The 22,764-nt window shown below is 38.9% G+C and overlaps 1 protein-coding gene across 2 annotated transcripts in view; it reads left to right on the top strand.

Moving 5' to 3' along the window:
- Positions 1–22,764, top strand: part of LOC128624479 (ephrin type-B receptor 1-B) — a 404,526-nt gene that overhangs the window by 226,767 nt on the left and 154,995 nt on the right. For both annotated transcript variants that reach the window (XM_053652162.1, XM_053652161.1), the window contains exon 4: positions 11,649–11,804. In XM_053652162.1, coding sequence (XP_053508137.1) covers positions 11,649–11,804 — 156 coding nt within the window. The remainder of the gene's footprint in view (positions 1–11,648; positions 11,805–22,764) is intronic.

The following is a 22,764-nucleotide window of genomic DNA, read 5'->3' as shown; positions in this document are numbered from 1 at the left end:
ATTCTGGTAAACATCCAAAAATTATGGGAAATTTTAATGAATGAATGAATGAATGGAAAATTAAAATGAACAAACAAATTTCTGTCGGCGTGAGATTGCGAGTTTGAATCCCGATAAGGCAACAGCTTTCCGTGGCCGAGAGCCCAAGAAAACAGAAATGAACTGTGCTCTTGAACTCTTGGTGGAGGGATGGCATATTCTTTGTGACACTTTTGTCGCTTTTGTGACACTGGGTTACAATTTTTTTTTTCATACCCCAGTTCTCCAGGCATTTTTGCAACCTTCACTCCAGTTACTCAAATGTGGTGCTCTCTGAAGCAGTTTCTGAACTTTTTAATCTGTTTCTCTCTGTATATCTCCTTTCGATTCCCTCCTTTCGCTCTTCCTGCAAGCCGTGTGAAGTAATTACGGAATTGGTAACAAAATCACGATATTACTGTAATACATCGTATATTGCCGAAAAGCGCTGGTTGTCTGCTTTCAGAGCAATTTGAATTAATTTGATTGCGGAAACGATTGAAGAGTTATGGCAACATGAACACAGCTTGGTTGTATGTGTTGGCAATGACACACCCAGTCTCATGGTCTGCACTTATGTAGCGCTTTTATCCAAAGCGTTTTACACTGTGTCTCGTTCACCCATTCACACACACACTCACACACCAATGGTAGTAGAGCTGCTATGCAAGGTGCTAACTTGCCATCGGGAGCAACTTGGGGTTCAGTGTCTTGCCCAAGGACACTTCGGCATGTGGAGTCATGTGGGCCGGGAATCAAATGGTCAACCCTACGATTAGTGGACAACCCGCCTTACCGACTGAGCCACAGCCGCCCTATATGAGCCTTATAGGGTTAAGGCTCTGGGTTACTGATCAGAAGGTCAGGGGTTCAAGCCCCAGCACTGTCAAGCTGCCACTGTTTGGCCCCTGAGCAAGGCCCTTAACCCTTGGTGCTCCAGGGGCACTGTATTATGGCTGGCCCTGTGCTCTGACCCCAGTTTCCTAACAAGCTAGGATATGTGAAAAAATTAAAAAATCACTGTGCTGTAATGCATTTGACAAATAAGGGCTGCTATTCTGTATACTGTACAAAGCAAAAAAAGTTTTCCCTAGTAGTCATAGATCTATATATAATTAAATTACTATATATAGATGTGTCTGAACATGTACGGGCCCGCTACTCTTTTTTTAAAAATTATTTTAATTTGTTTTATGCATGTAAGAATGAACAGAATTATTACTTCATAATCTGGATGAGTCAACACACTACTGTTTTCCTAGCTAGTAGTAACAAGCTAGCAACTTGCTGTGTATTAACCTAACACTTCTTACTCCAGATACTAGCTAGCTAGTTAGATAACCACTAAACTTTTGAATTACTGGAAACCAGAAAGTGGACAAATAGACTAAATCCAATTAATTACCATCACTTACCTGTGATTTTGCATCCGTTCTTTTTTTTTTCCTTTCCTTTTTCCACCTCAGAAACTGTAGATAATAGATAATAAATTGTCTTTATTTGCATATCTATTTAAAAAGTCATGGGGCCCCCTGCTGGTCTGTGGGCTCTTAGCACTGCTTATAGCAAAATAATATTATTATTTATAATAATAATAATAATAATACAGTCCTCGATATACTGTAGATAAAATATAGTTATATATGAGGATGTGTTTTGTGACCATGTTGATGAGGAAAGCTCCAGCTTGACATCTCACTCTTTTTTTTTTCTTTCTTTCTTTTTTTTTTTTTTAAACTGCACTGCATCAGCACTTTCCGGATACTTTGTGCCCAACTGTGTTTTAATTACTCAAAATTGTCATGATGACATGTTTTATCTTCAGAATACTCTTTTAAATTTTTACAGAAATAACACACACACACACAAGGCTAAGCATTTCTCTTCTGGTTCTGGTTTAGTAAATTTAAGCTTGGAGGAAACACTTTCTTTCATCTCTTTCAGAATAGCCATATTGCTCTTTAGAGGAATAGAGAACGCCTCTGCTCCTCTGAATCAGCGAATGCATCGGGCTGTCCGCCAAAACCTGCACCCCCCCCTTTCTTTTTCCTTTTTCAAGGCCTCTGAGGTTTGTAGTTGAGCGCCTCACGGATCTCTGCGCTCCCTCCCCTCTGACGGAGGAAGGCAGGCGAGCTAATTAACTTATTTGATGCAGAAGCTTCACGCTCATAAGGCGCGAGCTCAATCAGCACAAATAAATAAATAAATAAATGCATAAAAGTTGCCAGTGCTTTCTGATGAATTAAAAAGCCAGGCCAGCAGCGCCTGGTCCTGTTATAAATTCTAATTTGCCTTTTGATTTTTTTTTTCTCTCTCTTTCTTGTCTGCTCTCTTCCCCCTTGGCCATGTCAACCTCAGTACATTTGTGTGTGTGTGTGTGTGTGTGTGTGTGAGAATGTGTGCGTGCGTGTGTGTGATGTGGCAAAGAGTGAAAGTGAATTAATTGCAGGCTGGTTGGAACAAGCGAGAAACAATTGGCATGAAATGTGAATATTGGAATTGCATTTAGCAGGGTCAGAGAAACTAGTGTGTGTGTGTGTGTGTGTGTGTGTGTGTGTGTGTGTGTGTCTCTGTGTGTGTGTGTGTGTGTGTGTGTGTGTGTGTGTACAGTGGCTGTGGGCTATTTGTGTTTTTGCTGAATCAGCTGCAGATTCTGTCCACTTAAACACATCTCACACTGTAAACATCAACCCCAGGGCAGATTATTAAATATGCACATACACACAGTCACTCAATGTCTGTGTGTGTGTGTGTGTGTGTGAGAGAGAGAGAGAGAGAGAGAGAGAGAGAGAGAGAATTTAATTGAATTTTAACTCTGACCTTTATGTAGGAAAGAAAAAGCAAAGGGAACTCAGAGAGGGAGAAAGAAAAAGCTATATGTAAGCACATTGTATGCACGTACAATTTGATTTTCTTTTGTGTGTGGAATCTTTTCACCCACTGCAATGTTAATACTCTCCAATAAAGTGCTGTCCCCTCAGCTGTATAGGCTCATCTTCATGCGTCGGGCCCCGTTCAATTTCCTATTTTCTTATATTTTGACTGTAAAAAAGATGTGTGTATATACAGATGGGTGACAAATTAAAGGAAAAACCAGTTGTGACATTTTGGAGTGATGTTTTGGACCTCTCCGTCCATCACCATCATCTAAACACCAACTGAGGCTATATCTCTTGTAGAATCTCTGCTGCTGAATCCGTTTAGGTGGCTTGTAGTGGCTCAGCACCTTACTAAGACACTTTATGGAGTTTATGGTTATGAAGCAGTATTTTTGCTGTTCCTAGCTCTTCTGGACTGAGATTGATGTTGCTGTTACTGCAAGTTGTTGGAACCAGACTTACAGTACAGCCAAGTGTTCTGAAGTTTAAGTGCTTCTATCGCCAATGGGACAGCCCTATGGAAATCTAAATCTTTGTGGAACTTATTAACTGGTCACTCAGACAGTGGTGCCAAAATTGCTGTGTGTATAAGCTTGCTATGTACAATTGTTACAAAATGAACACAAGTCCATATTAGCTCTGGACTTCAGATATGATTCCCATATTTGCCCTGCATGCGCCGAGTTTGCATGTTCTCCCGGTGCTTCGGGGTTTCCTCTGGGTACTCCAGTTTCCTCCCCCAGTCCAAAGACATGCATTGTAGGCCAATTGGCATCTCTAAATCGTCCATAGTGTGTGAATGGGTGTGTGTGCGAGTGTGCCCTGCGATGGGTTGGCACCCTGTCCAGGGTGTCCCCTGCCTTGTGCCCAGAGTCCCATGGGATAGCCTGTGTAGGATAAGCAGTATGGAAAATGGATGGATGGAATTATGTAAGGACTAAAGAATGAAGAAAAGCTGAAATGCAACGAGGAGTTTGTTTACAGCCAGTGACAGTGCATGTAACTAGACAACAACGTTCTCTTCCGTTACATGACATGTTAGTATGTGCCAGTACTTGCAGTACTCTTTTGCTACGCACTCAAAAGTATGTACATTTTCTTCGCAAAAAGAGTTACTTTTAGCGCATAGTATAAGTAGGCGTATTGGGATGCAACATATGTTGGCGCTGACTGGGACACTGGATGTTCACAACACTGTTTTCCTCGCAGGTGATTCCAATTGATGCCGATTACAGGCAGTCATGATGGTAGGTGATTATAGAGAGTAATGTTAGGTAGCGAATTTAGGCAGGACAAAGTCTACCTTTTTGATCCACAGGTCTTGCACAGATGCACAAAATTTACCTTGGGGAAATGCTCGTCTTTCACATCTTGCATTCGTTTCCCCATCCTTTTATGGTCTTTTACACCAGATAAATTTGATCCATGTTTAGTCAGACTGCTGGTTTAGGTTAGAAAGCAAAAAAAACATGTAGCTTTCACGTGTCCCCCGTATCACTGTAACAGAGGATCAAAATCATAAATGTTACAACTAAACCAGAGGTGTTGGCACATCTGCTCGGATTTGAATGGGATTCTAAATTAGTGCTTTATTAAAGGCAGGTGCACTTTGACCTTGGCTTTTCTTTTCTGCAGAAGTGATCTCACACAGCAGTTCTGTTCATTCTGACTTAATGCTGTGATAATGTGTTAATACGGAGTGCGTAATTGCTCCATTTGACTTCTGCAACAAGTAGGTCTTAATCGTGTTTGCACTGTGTTTGGGCAAGTCATTATCATGCTTGAAGAAATGGTTTACCACTTAATCGACTAAATAGAGCGCAATATATCAAAATCTCTTTACGTTTCTCAACATTTCTCAACACTAATCAATTGATTTTCTTCAGATCCCATACATCATTGGCTGATTGGCAGGCATCATTGGAGCCTAAACGATGTCAGAGCACTTTGGGCTATTTTTTGTAAAAATCTGCACATATTCAAACAAATAATTCTTGCCAGCTCATCTTCTGACAACATTCCAGGGCCTTTATGAACCAAAAATCTCAAATCATGTTATAAGACTTTCTGCCTTTCTGCCAGTCTTTTGTATGATCACAATCTTCATTACAATTTTTCTGCTTTGCCTTTTTCCAGTTAGATGCAACCTCCAAAGCTTTCATGCCAGATGAAATGGCCAGTAATCATTTTGAATAGATTTCATAAAGAGATTTCTTTTTGACTCTTAAGGAATTGACCTTTAGTAGAGGCAGTTAAAAAAAAAATTCTCACTACATTTTCAGTCTTTGATTTTCCCCAGTTATATCACTTTTTGACAGCTTAAACATCACATCTTGGAAATTCAGTTTAGTATGGTGGTATATTATTTTATTTAAACACAAAATCATGCCTATATTTCTGTCAAATTGTGTATTTGTTTGAGACATGCCACCATAAAACTAGCATTTAATTTATTATTTGTGACATTATATAGTATTGCTTTGTACTGTGTATCCCAGCCTCAGTGTTTTGACACAATTTGTAGTTTAGCTCATCAGTGCTGTGCCACTACAATGCCCAGCATGCAATATGCAAATACTTTATACAACCATTGAGAATTCCCACCACAATTAACTTGTGATAGCTGCTAGATATTGAGCTATGGGCTAATAAATACATCAATACACTTATGCTAGCTAGATTTGTAGTGCTTTCTTTAATATGTGGCCCAGTGATTTTGTAAGTTCTTCAAAATTTCCTTCTGGCTTCAAAAATCTTTCTTCTGTATCATTGCTGTAATAGACTATGTAGTACAGAAACCCTGAACCGGAAGGAGTGAATTTTTTTTAAGTGCCATGTTGTTACTTTGACTTAGTAACTCAATATTTAAGGATATTGTCTCATTAATTTTATTTAGTAACTCATTATTTAAAGATATTAATCTAATTTTCTTGACTTAACCAGTAATTTCAAGATATTGTCTGCTTATTTTGACTTCATTATTCTCACTTAATAACTTGTTATTTCAATATATTGTCTTGTGAGTAACTTGTTATTTCAAGATATCATCTCATTCTGTTGACTTAGTGACTTAGAATTTTGACTTAATAACAAATTATTATTTCCAAATAATATACTCTAAGGCTAAATGTTTGTACACCTCTGACCATCAAACCCATATGTGGGCCTTTAGCAAACTGTTGCAGCAAAGTTTGAAGCACACAATTGTATAGAATGTCTTTGTATGCTGTAGCATTACAAATTCCCTTCACTGGAACTAAGGAGCACAAACCTGTTCCAGCATGACAATGCCCCTGTGCACAATGCAAGCTCCATAAAGACATGGTTTGCCAAAGTTGATGTGGCCTGGACATAGCCCTGACCACAACCTCACTGTACACCTTTGGAATGAATTGAAAAACGTGTACCAGACCTACTCACTCAACATTAGTGCCAGACCTCATTAACGCTCTTGTGGCTGAATGAGCAAATTCCCACATCCATACTCCTAAATCTATTGGAAAGCATTGACAGAATATTGGAGGCTATTATAACATCAAACGGGACCAAATCCACGTTAATGCCCATAGTTGTGATATGGTCACATATGGGTGTGATGGTCAGGTGTCCAAATACTTTTAACTTAGTAACTCATTATGTTTTACTTATTTTCACTTTTTGGCCAGTATGTCCATTTAACTCCAGCCAAAACCAAACCATATTGACAAAATTTACATCTACTTTCCACCATATGTATCATGTGCCGCATCATGTGCACAGTTCTGGTGTCCTTTTCCTGCAGCATGGCTTTATGTATAGCTAATTTTCCAGCAGTCTTTCTTGTTGCATAGCTGTTATATTTTATTCTATTGTGTGGGCTGGAAAAGGTGTTAAAGTGTTGCATTTTGGGGATCCATTGCTGTGTGTTTATGTGTGTTTTTCTATGCGTGTGTATGTTGCAGAAGCAGAAGGTGGCATTAGCGTCAGCTGGGCGGGGTCAAGAGCTATCTATCAACCCCCATCACACTGCCCACACATTCTGTCATCTCTGATTGTGTAGTGTGTGTTGTGGGAAGCATTGCGAACCAAATGTTTCTCTAAATTTTTGCTTGTTATTCTCACTTCCGTTTCGCTGTTTCTTTTTCTCTCCATGAGTTCCACAGTGTTGAGTTACAGTACATGCACACTGACTGTGAATCGGCCATCCAATATTTTGTACCCGTTCATCATTAACTGGGAGTAAAAATGACCAAAGGATTGTGGGATAGTGAGTGATGAGATCTCGCTGTCTCACAGCACTGCGAAAAACACTGAGGTAGATTCAATGTTATGCAAATTAGGTGTAGTGCTGACCAATTGTGACTCGGGAGGTCTGTCATATTTTGCTCTTAAATTTCATGCATGAACAATGATTTATTGCAGTACCTCGGTTTTCTGTAATGTAAGCCTCCAATCTACAGGATTGTAAAAGTAAAAAAAACTAAAAGAAATATTGTGTAGCAGAAGGTTTCCCAAACTTTCAGCGCTCTTGCATTAAAAAGATTAAAATAACATCTGCTGTTGTTAACTCGCCCATATAGGTAGCAAGGTAATCAGAATAAAAACACTATATATTTGAAATCACATTGTAGACGGAACACCTCAGATGGCAAATGCTGTGGGCAGTGTGCATGTCATCCTGAGTGGGAGCCGAGGTTGATATTTGCGCAGAGTGCAGTGTGCATGTACACTTTCACTGGGATAATGTGGAGAAAATAATGGATTGAACATACAGTGCAGACAAAGAAGGGACGTAAATCCTGCCTTATAGGACATGAAGGTGCAATAACATAGCCCCTTATGATAAAAGTGTTCAAAGGGCTACATAAGCACTTAATGGCAACTTTAAACCTAAATAAATATTTTTAAAGACTTATTCAATGTCAGCTGTCACAAAAACTGTCATTTAGATGTCAACACATAAGTCAAGTGATAAATTTTTGTTGACATAATGGCATTATGACACTTTCCTGGCTGACACACGTTAGAATGTCAGATGGATTACTGTCATGATGTTACAAAGGACTTGTCTATTGTAGGTAGTCGCTTAAACTCAACTCAAGTGTTACCAAAATGAATATTATACTGCAATTCAAAATAAAAACTGAAACTGATGTAGATGTTATACTACACTTGTATATTATGTTATACTGTACTTGTAGGCCTACCAATATATGGCATATAATAAAATACTATACAGTATGTGATATTTTAGGAATGTGCTAGCCTGGCTTTTAATTAGCAAAGAATTCAGAGAAAAAAATTATTTCTACCTTGTTTTGATAAAGTGTATTCTAGTAGTTTCAATAACTAAATATTAAATAACTAAATAATTAAATATAAAGTTTTAAGTAGATATACCTAAATACTGCAGCTAATGCATTATTATTTTTTTTTCTTCTACTGGAAGAATTTGAGTAGCTTGTATTTGAAAGTGACCTTTTTTTTCTTTTATTACCTTTTCATTCAGTTTCTATCTCTGTATATACTGCATGATTGTATTTGACTGCTATGTATGATTACGATGACTAGAACTTCCTTCCTTGATGTGCATAGGAAAAGTGACTGGTCTGGGTAATAAGCATTAGGTTCTCTCTCTCGCTCTCTCTCTCTCTCTCTCTCTCTCTCTCTCTCTCTCTCGCTATATATAGTTGAAGCATTAAGTTGTCAGGACTTTATAAATAGAATTTCTAAATGTATATACTGTATTAGATGTACTAAACACATTTGTAACAAGTTCAGTCAGGCAGTGCTTGCAGGTGGATCTAACAATCGTTCTGAAATAAAAACATTTTGCAAAGAAGTGTGGGAAACATTCCTAAAAGGATAGAAAGGCTGATAGATGACTAAAGTAGATGGTTTGCAGATGTGATTTATGGTTGTGAAGGACGGGTGCTCAAACATTTGCACTGTAATGAAATTGTAAATTTATTTGTAATAACCAAACAAACAGTGCACCACAAATTGCAGAAATGTCTTAACAAACAAATGAAACCAAGCCAAAATTAATTTTTAAAAATATAATTTAAATTACATTTAATTTAAATTAAATTACATTATTATTATCCCCTTTGCCGAAAGAAATTATTGTTAGTACTAGCTCTGTTTTTCCAGGTCATCTCCTCACCTGCCTTTTAAGCCTATTGTACTTGATGGCACATAATGTTCTGAAGCTCCTTTGTTCACCAGGCTGGAAAATGGATGTATATAAAAGCCTTCTTGTGCTCTTGAAGTTGATAGAGTTGCGTTATGCACAGTGGGGCTAAAGGACAGTTAAATATTTAATTGTCTAATAAAATTTGATCTGCCCTCAGAACTCTGCATATCTTTTTGTGTTAATGAGGCATAAAATGTTTAATTAAATCTCAAAAGGCTTTTGGGGAGGGCATTCGAACTCTCCATCACCAACAGGACTGAGAAAGAGCGATGAGTTTTTCCTGTCCTCTCTTATTAAAACATGCGAACAGTACTCCTTCATCCTTCCCTGTGTTGGATGTGTTAGACTGCGATCCATCTTTTTCCGGTCACTCATTTTGCTTTTTGTTTATACTCTATCTCTCTCAATCGATCTTGCAAATGTGCAAATGGATGTGCCAAGTGATATAATTAACATATTAATCATACACGCCCCTCCCATCTGTGCCATGTAATGCATATTAATGAGCAGTGATTCATATGCATGAGTAGCAGCACAATAATACACAATATTGGTACGGTATCACTAGGTAATTGCTGAAATTTAGTTTTGGGGAGACATTAGGATTTGACAGTCGTTTGTTGCCAACATAATAGCACATTAATTAGCCAGTGTTCCATATGAGTGCAGCTGTTTGCGGTTGTGTGGAGAACACCTAATTCTCCCTCACCTCCAATATTAGTTAAATTCGAGCCAAATTGCAGATAGGAGCTAATATTTATTTTAATAACCCAGATGAAATTGTTCTGCTGTTATAATTTCCTAAATGCAATACATCTATATTTTCAGTTTCATCATTATCTGCAAATATAGACAAGAAATAAACCACTTTCCTGGCTAAATCAGTTGCTCCTCACACTGCAGCAAGTTAAACGGTTACAAACACTTTCTCTCTCTCTCTTTGTGTGTCTTTTAGTTCAATTTTTTTCTATCTCTCTTCCTCTTAAAGCTTTAGTCCTTAATGTCTATCCTTTTATCTTACTTTGACAAGCAAAGCTATCCGTGTGTTCGAATCTATTCCAGCAAGGTCCATGGAGGCCGCTATCACTTTAGCCTGTGTTTCAGTCATATCAGCTGTTCAATCTGTTATCTCTGTTTGCACTCGTATAGGCTCAATACTTTGAGTCTGCCTGCTAGGGATTGAATAGAATGGTATCTGCTTATGTATGATTGCTTGCGGTGCTAGTCAGATAGCAAAGTCTTGCCTAAATTTTATGGTTCACATGGCATCTGGTTGAGACTAAAGGTGCATCATGACTGGGTTCCCCTCAAGGTTTTTATGTCAATGTGAGTGGGAATGAGAGGTCAGATATGAAGCTTGAAGGACTAGCAAAGACCACATGTACATTTACAACATTTATTCATTCATCTTTAATAACTGCCTGGGTTGTAGCTGGTTAAATTTGGCTAAGTAAATTTCTTAGAAAATATCACTCTAGGTACAAACAAAAATAATAAGTACACAAGTGTTATTTAAAATAAATAAATAAATAAAAGCCTCATTGACATTTCTAGTTAAGCTCAAATATAAACTTGAATGATTTAGCTGTAGTTGAGGAACAGAACATGCTGACAGTGCTGCTGTTTCTACCACCCAACCCCCCAACCAATGTTTTCAAGTGTTTCCGGGGCATAGTAGTACAGTTTGTAATTAGAAAAAAAAAAACCTTCAGGTTCAATCAACACTCACATTGAGTTTAAATCCAGACACACATATGGATATTACACAGATACAGATACAGATAGTGGCATTGTGTTACATCATTTTGGCCTAACTATGTGGTTAGCAGTCACAACAAAGCAGACATGTCTATTCTAACAAGGGATAGTAAAGAATTCATTTAATTGTCTCTTACTTCTGAAGTATTTCAGCTGAAATTGATTTCAAACATAGATTTATATGCTTTTGGCAAATCGGTCCCAAATGAGTCGTCCTACAGTGAGTCGTACAGCAACACTGTGACTCATAAATCAAGCTTATACCATGCTCTAAACAATAAAAAATATATGGTTTTTGTTTAAGGTTTATTTAATGATGTTGCTGGGTCATCTAGCTATAGTATGTGCACTCTGGTGTTATTCATTTATTGCATGAAAATGAATCGCTGTTTGGGGTCTTCTTGTAAGTCTGTTTTTTTTTTTTTCTTTCCAGTTATGCCCATTGTGGCTGTGATATGTTATAAAAAACACCTCAAGCAAGAGCAGCTGTGGTTATATGGATCCATATGATACCGCCCTGCTTAGATTTATAGGCTAGCTTTTGGAGAACTGGACGTAAATGGTGTCTAAAGAGGATTATTCAGGGTTAAATAATAAATGTTCCTTTCATCCATTAGGCTATAGTGTAGAGGCTATGATTGACTTAGTTTTACGATCTAGCGCAACATAGCAAAGTATGGCTTTACTGTGTTATTTTTCTTAGCATAGCTTTCTCTTTATGTGTTTTTCAGTGGTGAGAATGAAAGTATTTTTTCAGCAATTTTCAGCTGTGTTGGTTATGATCTAAGAACTACATTTTCTCTCTTTTTTCTCCACAGCTTGTCCTCCTGGTACATTTAAGTCCATGCAGGGCACAGGGCTCTGTTTGCAATGTCCACCCAACAGCAGGTCCACATCTGAGGCCTCCACTATTTGCGTCTGCAGGAACGGCTACTACAGAGCAGATGGAGACCTGCCAGACATGCCCTGCACTAGTGAGTCCAAAAACATACACATTTACATAAGAATGCTGCTTACTAAAAATAAATGGGTCCCTGGAATACCACTGGCTCCTGATTCTAGTCCTGGGGACAAGATGTTTTGTTTACCTTTACTCTAACATGGAATTTGCATAATGAATTAGTTGATTATCTGGATCAGATTAGTGCTGGGAAAATAATAAAGGACTAGGAACCACTGCACAGTGCCAGTTTCAACCTGGACGATTCTGGCTTGCAAGAGTATTTTCCACTATCATTGGATTCTTCCAATTACTTCCTGCCACCACCGGTTTTCAGATGCTGATGGCTTACACAAAGTTTCTTTAGAGGTGTTAATAATAACTAGCAGTTCTCAACCCAGTAAGCAATGACTCCTATTCTGATAGGTAGATATGGTAGATAGGCAGATATGTTCAATCCACCCAGTTCCAAATCAGGTAATCAAAGAATATTGATTACATAAGTGGACTGGGCAGGTGAAAACTCCAGTGTGCTCACCAGTCACATGTTTTGGTTGCCCAGAAACCTAATTCACTGGTTTAAAAAGTGTTAGCTAGTGAATACAGTTAGCAAGTTATATAGTTAAGTGTATTAATACAGACTAATGGAAACTAACTTAATTCCTAGGGAGAGGAGAGCCCTGTTTAGCCATTTCATTACCCTCTTCTATCAAAGATTCTGAAGTATCACATCATGTTTGAGCCTTTGACAAAAAATCTGCAAGTCGTTCACCAATATGTTGGTTATTTTGCCATGGTAATCTCTTCTTGCATAACACAAAAGATATTTGCTCTATGGATACATACTGTTGTGTGAGTTGTCCACCCCTGACCTACTGTAGCTTACCTATGTTATATACTGCAAAACATATTTTAGGAGAAGTAAGTGAAAGCATTGGATAAAGTCTTGGTCACTTGGGAGCGTCATCAGTACTGAACTAATGACACACCCACTCCTTTATAAATGGTAAAATATCTTCAAAATTGGACCACTTGTCTAGTCCTTTGACTATCACTAGGTAATTCAACGACCTGATTGACTGAAAGCCTTCATGGAAACCATACATTCTCCTAGGGTCCCATTTGGCTCAACTCCCAGTAGTGCATAGTCTTTTCATGACTGGGCATCAAATCCAATTTACAACAACAGAACCCAGGTCTACATTTGGAGAAGCAGCGTCTTAGCTGGTTGTGCTACTCAAGAACCCTGTTTGTTCTAGCTGCTAGGATACATTGAGAGCTGTAGGATGCTCATGACCTGGCTGAAGTTTACTTGGAAATGAATAAACATGTATAATCTTGAATACATTAAACAAGACTTCAACTTTATAAAGCAGGAAATGTGTAAACACAAAGATTCAGCACACATAAAAAGTCCATTCATATGAAATGTGTTTAATGCTAATGAAGAAAAATGAATGTTAAGGCTGTTCATTAGTAAATTGTTTCAAATATCTGTGGAGCTATTGGTGGATGGTATTCCCTGACAGCTGGATTGAGAACTTTGGTACTAATGATATAGTCCTAGTAAGAATTTGTACTACTAGTAGAAGCTAGCTGATGGTTTTTATTGAGGGTTACACTGTACACAACTTAAAAACATTAGAAGAAAATGTAGAATAAATGGCAAATCCCTGGGGTTTGGATTAAGATTGTTGGTTAAAACAGTTTGCACTATACAAAACCTAAAGACAAACATTTGGACTGCTTGTGAGTCCCGGAGGTCTGAATTGAGAACTTTGCTAATAGAGGAATGATGAAACTTGGGGACAGAGTTCTAGTGAGAACTTGTACACACTAGGTAATGATTTACATTGAAGGTTACACTGTACACAATATGAAGACATGACAAATATTTGGAATAAATGGCATATCCCTGAGGTCTGCTAGTTCTTATGGTTACACTAGACAAATCATAAGGATATAAGGACAAACATGTGGACTGCTAGTGAGTCCCAGAGGTCTAAATCGAGAACTTTGGTAGTAGAGGAATGTTGAGACTTTGTCCTGAGGGTTTCACTGTACCAAACATAAAGACATTAAAAAGTAAGATGTGAACTGGAAGGCATATCCCTGCGGACTTGATTAAAATGTTGGTTTAAAACATCGCTTTGCTTTATTGAAAGGCACCACTGGCAGTGTGCCACAGCCCACAGCCCACATGTAGGTCACTTAGAGCCTTGTGTCATTAGCGTGATCGAGTAGCACCCGCCTCTGGAGCAACTCTTTGCAGAAGTGGGTCATATACTTGCCAAAGCATCTGGAAGATCAACGAGGGAGGAGTAGTTGGAGATTTGTGTTCGTCAAAGTATTAGTACAAAACCAGAATATTACCTATGTCTTTCTGGAGACTCAAATCCTGAGAGACATGGACGTATTGGTGTGATAGCAAATTAATTTACAAATATCTAAACACATATAAACACCTGTTTCCCTTGTTTGATGGAAAGTGATTAGTTGGTGAGGAGTGATTGATACACTCTGCTGTTACATTAGCTCCTCCCACATGTGCTTAGTAGCCACTGGGGAGGGAAGGAAATGGAGCATGTTATGTAGGCCAAGAAAAAAACATCTCTCTTTTTTTTTGTAATCTTCTTTCATGGAAAACTGGACAGTTCTCTCTCTCTCTCTCTCTCTCTCTCTCTCTCTCTCTTTCTTGGTTGTGAATGAAAGATTGAAGCCGTTACTGCAATGCTGCAGGGCTGCCAAGATTGGTGTAGGCACATGATGAAAATGATAACGCATACACAACAGAAATTCTTTTTGACTCTTGCTTGTGCCCAGAGGGACAGCTTTGATATGCAAGTCAGGTGGATCTAAGTAGGTTGGTATGTAACATGGTGTACAACTATTCGTTGCAAGAATCCACTAACAAGACTAGCTACACTTGTTATTGTGTTCTCAGTACATAATCGAGGACACAATATTTAATTTTCCTATAAGACTCCAAGACTCTCTGATTTGAGCAGTATGAAATAGGGAGAAATACTATATTGAAATTGAAAACGCATGAATGCTGTATTGATATGAAAGCTTTGAACACAGAGCTGAATGCTAATTTGCCGTCAGTGCTAATAGGATTGAAATGAATGCTGTATTGATGTACAATAGAGAAGAAGTCACAGTATGGGCTTTAGCCTTCGGTTCCCATGAATACATATAGATTGTGTTCGAATTAGTTTTTCAGGTGGTGCTGAGTTATTGAGCATGTTGCTTGATTTTATTCACCCTCTGAGGAAACTGCAGTGTGTCATTGTGTTTTGTCTTTCATTGAATCATTAGGTTTTATTTATTTATGAGACCTAATTGTTTGCAGGAATTTTCATTCTCTCTGTTGACTCGCTTGAAGTCTCTTCCCACTTATTCTCCGTACAAGGATTGCCAGGTCTGAGTGAGAAAAACAATCCAAAGGTCCTTAAAACTCAAAAGATGACCTACCTAAACCCTGTATGTAAGCTCACAATCACAAGTACAGTATATTATAATAACCCAGTCTCCCTGGTTCGATCGTAATCTCGGGAACACGTGTTCGTCTCATGTTTGCATGAGTTTCTTCCGGTTGCCTCCCACTGTACAAAAACATGCTGGTAGGTGTACTGGCTACACCAAATTGCCTTTAGCTGTGAATATGTGTATGCACTTTGCTCTGTGATAGACTGAGTTCCCTGTTTGGGTGTATTCCCTCCTCACGCCCAAGTGTTCCTGGGATTGGCTCCAGATGCACAGCCACAGCAAGCCTGACCAGGATGAAGCAGTTAAAGAAGATATAGCTGAAAAAACACTGATTTAATCCAGTGACTGTAAAACAATTATGGGCAGTAGGTCCATCAGTGTCGCTGTGTCCAAGTTATGGAATTCACTTCCTCAGAGCCTTTGAGAAATCTCCTCCATTTTCTGCTTCAAAACACAACTCCAAACGCATCACGCCACTCAGTGTTATAACTCCCTGATTGTAAATGAGTAGCTCCAGCCCATTTCACAATATACTTTCCATCACTTCATCCTTCACCTCACTCTGTTAACTGTCCTGTGACTTTTCTGATTCTTTGTGTGTTACTTTAAGATTTTTTATTATTATTATCCTGATGTAAAGTGACCTTGGGTTTGAGAAAGATGCCATACAAATAAAATTTATTTATTATTATTATTATTATTATTATTATTATTATTATTATATGGGAAAACAATGGAACTGGCAATCTAGCTTCCTCCATCTTTCATTCTCCCTTACACACTGTCCTTTTTCACAAATACCTAGAGCCCGGTATATACCCTTTCTCCCTTTCTTCGTAGGGCCTGCTGTGATAAGGTTGTGTGTCTCTGTGTGTGTGTGTGTGTGTGTGTGTGTGTGTGTATGTATGAGAGAGAGAGAGAGAACTTCTGAAACGAGCCTGATTAGGGCAGTGATGGATAGGGGAGCAGAAAGTGTATCAGCAGGGTTCTGGAGCCTGACTACTCGGCTTAGCACTATCCAACCATCGGCCTGATGCACCAGCACACACGCACACACACACACTCACACACACACACAGACACCCCTTTATACTTCCATTTCTATCCCTTTTCTCACTTCCACCACACTGATTGATGCTCTCTCATTCTTTAAAGCCATCTCTCTCTCTCTTTCTCTCTCTCTCACACACTTTTTGTCCCTGGAGGGCCATATGCTTCTCTCTGGTCTCCCTCCATTTCTCTCCATGGGAGACCGAGTCACTGAGTCCAGCGTAAATAGCCTGGAGCGTTCATCACAGCCCAAATTATTCCCTTAGAAATTTCCACTGTTTTGGGGATTCAGAGATAATTATATATATATATATATATATATATATATATATATATATATATATATATATACACACACACACACACACACACATATGTACATATATATATATATATATAGAGAGAGAGAGAGAGAGAGAGAGAGAGAGAGAGAGAGAGAGCGAGCCATGTAATCAGCGTGGAAACTGGTGCAAGTGCAGTTAAAGCTTTTATTTGAGGTAGGCAGACAAATCCAAACGATATGCAAAGACGTGGTCAAAAACAGGTGTGGGTCGGGCAATCAACAAACAACACAAATGAGGCAAGGCTAAGTTCAAAAAAGACAAACTACGGACGGGATCAGAAAACTGAGAAAACAAGGACAAAGAATGGCTTGGAATAGCTCTGGCGACAAAACAAAAAAATGCAATATTTCACACGGAAAGACAAAGACACACAGGGGTTTAAATATGCAAACTAATCAAAGAGCATAACACAGAACAGCTGAGACACATTAGGAAACAACCAATAACATTACGGGGAGGAGACACGTGTCACGGTAAACAAAGTCTGACACTCCGGAAGCGTGCACTGTCATGCTTTGTCACTGCTCGCTCCGGCACTCAGTGTGAAGAGAAATCTCTGACATATACAGTGCCCTCAACTAATATTGGCACCCTTGGTAAAAAAGAAGGCTGTGAAAAATTGTCTTTATTGTTTAACCTTTTGATATTTTGTTCAAATAATTGCAAACACAACACAGCTTTATCAATAAAAAAAAAAAATTGTTGTTAAATATAGGTCTGCAACAATTATTGGCACCCCATGAATTCATATGAGAAAAATATATTTTAAGTATATTCCTATTGATTTTTTTTTTTTTATTTAGTACACCTGGGTGTCTAGGAACAGGAAATTATTCAACCATGACTTTGTTTTTCACAAGGATATAAATATGAGGTAACACATAGGCCACATTCCCTTAGTCCTTCATAACAGTGGATAAGACCAAGGAATATAGCTGTGATGTGCAGCAAAAGGTTGTTGAGCTTCACAAAATGGGAAGTGGCTATAAGAAAATAGCACAAACATTGAAAATGGCCACTCCCACCATCAGGGCAATAATGAAGAAGTTCCAGTCAAGCAGTGTTATGAATCAGCCTTGAATTGGATGTGTCTGTATTGTCTCAAAGCACTGTGAAGAGGATGGTTCGAGTGGCCAAAAAATCTCCAAGGATCACAACTGGAGAATTGTAGAAGTTAGTTGTGTCTTGGGGTCAGAAAGTCTCCAAAAATACAATCCAAAGTCACCTACAATCACCGCAAGTTGTTTGGAAGGGTTTCAAGGAAATAAGCCTCTACTCTCATCCAAAAACCATTTAAACTCTCTTATAAACTTACAGTCCCTGCAGATTTATTTCCCCTCTCCCTCTATGATTAGATATCTTTTTTTTTTTAAAGATATCTTTTGTATTGATTTGTTCAATGTGCTACAGAATTACAAAATCCACTTCCACTATGAACATCTTTCTCTTTAATGGAAATTCCATTCAACCCTGCAATAACAGAAATTCTTTCTTGTACTTGCTTGTTGTATTGCCAGAAGGAAATCTGATATCGCAATATCTCATTAAAAATAACAAACAACAACTTTAGTACAAGTTTTTTTTTAAAAAAAATTGTTTTAACATTCCTATGTGAACTATCAATTTCAATCAAACAAATATAAAATTTGAGATCTTTTTGATCACCAATAATAGATTTAACACCTTTGACACTTCACACCTGACCCAGCTTGTGAAGGATTTGATCATGAGTGTGCAAAAATAATAATAATCAACATATAATATAAAATACACATTAGGATCTCCAGGACTGATGCTGAAATAATGTGATGTACAAAATTCACTGCCTAACGACAGCCGAACCACTTATTGTGTTTATGATGTATATGTTCATACTGGGGGATATGGTGGCTTAGTGGTGAGCATGTTTGCCTCACACCTCCAGGGTTGGGGTTCGATTCCCATCTCTTCCTGGTGTGCGTGGAGTTTGCATTGTTCTCCCCATGCTTTGGGGGTTTCCTCCAGGTACTCTGGTTTCCTCCAAAGACATGCCTGGTGTGCTGATTGGCATCTCTAAAAAATTGCCTGTAGTGTTAGAATGGTCATGTGAATGTGTGTGCGATTGAACCCTGAGTCCCCTGGAATAGGCTCCAGGCTCCTCGCAACCCTGTGTAGGAGAAATAGTACAGAATATGGATGGATGGATGGATGTTTATACTGTATATCACCAAAGGTTTGGGGGAAAAGAGATTACATCAACTGTTTCATTAGCTGGGGCATTTGCTCAAATATAGCACTCTTTACAACAGTGGTGAACAGAAAAGCATCTCAGAATGTACAACACAGCAAAGTTTGGAGTGGATGTACTACAACAGCAGAAGTCAGCCAAGGACAGAAGGGTACACTGAGATGCTTTTCTGCTCACCATGGTTCTAAGGAGTGGTTATTTAAGTTACTGTGACTTATTCAAATCCTGTCAGGTTGAAGAAGTCTGGTTATTGGTCTCTGACCTCTCTCATCAACAAGGTGTTTCCACTCATAGAACTGGATATTTTTTTGTTTTTCACACCATTTTTTAAAATATAAACTCTAGAGACTGCTGTGTGTAAAAACCCCAGGAGTGCCACAGTTTCAGAAATGTTCAAACTAAACCTGGCACCAACCCCTATGCCACAGTCAAAGTCACTAGGATTTAATTTTTTACCATCCTATTGTTTGATGTGAACAATAACTGAAGCTCTTGACCTGTGTCTGCATGATTTTATGCATTGTGTTGCTGCCACATGATTGGCGGATTGGATTATTGCATGAATGATCAGGTGTACAGGTGCTTCAAATAAAGTGGCCAGTGAGTGTATATGAGTTCCAGCATTTGGATACACTGGAAAAGGCGTCTGGCAAAGTAACAGTTTATTTAAAATGATAACTCTATTTAAAAAGTGGTGGATTTAGCCATCAAGTCATTTCTCATGGTATGGTTCTAATCTGGTGGATGTGAGCTTGAGTGGACTTCAGTGATGTCAGTGCTCAGGCTCAGTTACCTGGTTAGAGATGTAATAGGAGAAGAAAATGTGAATGTGTTTGAAAAAATATTGCCATAAATGAGTTATTTTCTACTGCAATGCATCATTTCTTTCTCTCTCTAAAACACACACGCACACACACACACACACACACACACACACACACACACACACTACTGAACTGAATTTATACCAGTGTGACATGAATCAGCCCAGTCTGAGCCACTGTCTGGATACTATCTATACGTAGCTCTATAGTTCTCAGCGAGAGAGTTCCTCCAAGTGCACACCCTTGCTAAGCCCACAAAATGCTCTCACACACATACACACACACCACGGAGCTGCAGGTACAGATGCAGTAAACAGACTTTAAGCCACTGTAATTGCTTTGCTAATCCTCTAGCTGCAGCCACTGCCTTCAACTGACTCTGCACTATGCACAGCTGTGCTCTCTCTCTCTCTCTCTCTCCCTCTCTCTCTCTCACACATACACACACACACACACACAACACATTCTCAAATATAAAACAGTCACACAAACACACATGCAGAGTTCATTATAATGATTATAATTATAAAGTAATTATAAAGCAACAAATTGTACAGATTTGCACTACAGTATATTGCATTTGAAACAATGTCTGATAAACAAGGTCAGCTTTAATTTGAGGAATCTAGATTGAGTGAACTATACTCTGAATCACGCATGTCATACTTTCATCCCATGGGACCAAAAATATGCTTTGAGTTGTAGGATGAAATCTTACAACATCTACTACACCCCCCCATCCCCCACCCCCACCCCTAAATTAACATTCTGTTTTTTGAAAGTACCAAAAAAAATAATAATAACTAGCTAGATAATTAACATTTACATGCTCCAAATGGAATGCCAACTCCTAGCTAGCTGCTTGCTTTCATCCCTTTACCTACAATTGTTATGCTTAATTATTTAATTATTAGATTAACTTCAGTATTAACACAGTTCTGCTTCCTCTTTTTCTCTTCTTCTTACTGTTTTCTTTGTCTTTTCTGGTTTCCAGACAGGTAAGTTTTCTTCATTTTGACATTCAAAATAAATGTATGCAAGTCAAACTTAACAGTGAAATGGGCCCCCCTTTAGGAGGGTACCTTTTATAGCATCGTAGATCACCCATTGGAGGTTTAAAGTGAGTTCTGCAATTTTTATGGAAGTGTCAGCCTTAAGGGGGCTTCCTTGCCTACCCTGTAGCTACGCCTCTGGTTGTGCTAAGGTTTGGTTCAGGTGATATGTCCATCCATCCATTTTCTGTACTGCTTATCCTACACAGATTTGTGAGAAGCCTGGAGCCTATCCCAAGGAACTTGATGCACAAGGCAGGGGACACCCTTATATGGGTGCCAACCCATTGCAGGGTACAATCACACACACATTCAGACACTACGGACAATTTAGAGATGCGAATCAGCCTACGATACGTCTTTGGACTGGTGGACAAAACTGGAATATCTGGAGGAAACCCCTGCAGCACACAGGGTGTCTCCCACATCCTTAACCCCAGAGGTGTGAGGCAAACGTGTTGACCACTACGCCACCATGCCCCCACAACCTTATGTCAATCAAAATTGACAAAAAGCAATTAGTATAATCTATAATATAAGAGTTGATGTAGGATTATCTTGGTTATCATGAAGAGCTTACATAGGTGTCATGTAGCTATATGAACTCCTTAAGTAAAGTGATATTAAAGTTTATGAGACTGGATTTGTGTCCATTTGGTTTTTATTTTCATTGCTGCTCGATAATTAGAAAAGCAAAACATCTGAGCCAGGAATTTCACATCTGAAATAGTACCACCATTAGCATATGGCTTTGAGGCCAATCAACGATTTGGGGTTGCTGAATATTTGATGGGATGAAACACTATGAAATCTTATATGCTCTGCAATTTCCCGATGCTGCCGAGAGCCAAATTGCCTCTGTGCATTGGTCTGCAGTGGATGCCTTGTAGCAGCAGATAGAGCATAATCTTCCTCGGGCCAATTTTCTCCTAGTTATCCAGGGATGAGCTGAGCTGAGCTGAACTGAGAGACCCACAACCCTAAACGCACACAAACAGAATACACACACACACACACACACACACACACACACACACACACACACATGGGTACAGAACAATATGCACACATGCTTTGATACTGATCAGTTTTATTCTAGGTCTCAGGAGGCTCTTTACACAATCATAATCCAAACATACGAGAGCATGAGCAAAGCCTTGGGATTTGGAGACAGAGAGAAGGACAGAAAGAGAGACAGATAGGAGGTGTGTAGGAGTATGTAGTCTGAACAATTCTGGTGTCAGATGGTTATTGTGAGGGCAGTGAGGTAAGCACTTTTCATTATAAGCCAATCAAGGCAAAACACACTGACAGCGACTCACTTGGCAAGTAGCATTGTGAGTTTATTGTGTGTTAAATCCACCTGCGTTAGCATCCAGTTAATACTCCATCATAGTCATGTCAATGTTAAAGAGATTAGTCTTGCTCGTCTCCTTTTTTCCTTTTTTTCCCTTACTCAAATATGCAGCATCATTGTTTGCCACAGATATGCCACAGGTTGTTCCTACTGTCATAGAAAATCACATTTATGGCACCTTATTGTCTAAATGTGTGTGTGTGTGTATGCGTGTGTGTGTGTGTGTGTGTGTGTGTGTGTGTGTGTGTGTTTATGTTTAAGGTGATTGCTGCTGATAGTGATGACCTTCCTGCATTGTTGACGCTCACCATATCTATGCGATCTCTCTGCATTACGCACGCACACACAAAACGAAGCTACTGAATCATTTGGGCCAGACATTTAGTCGTTTAGTGAATCACCCTCAGAGGGCCGTGTTAGACTGCTAATCGGACGCTGAGCACCTTCCAGGCATGATTACAGTCTGATTGTGGCACTGATATCTGTGGCCTGTAGAGCACTGACCTCTTTATAACAAACTCCTGCACACATCCAGTCCCACATTATCCTTGATGATGGTATTGATATGGTATGGGTAGCAGGTCTTCTCAGAGAACCAAAAGGAAAGAATATGGACATAGGGGTGCAGCTAAAAATAGTATAAATTTT

Source organism: Ictalurus furcatus, chromosome 20 (assembly GCF_023375685.1).
Source record: "Ictalurus furcatus strain D&B chromosome 20, Billie_1.0, whole genome shotgun sequence".
Classification (NCBI taxonomy): Eukaryota; Metazoa; Chordata; class Actinopteri; order Siluriformes; family Ictaluridae; genus Ictalurus; species Ictalurus furcatus.
This window is presented reverse-complemented; position numbering and strand designations above follow the sequence as displayed.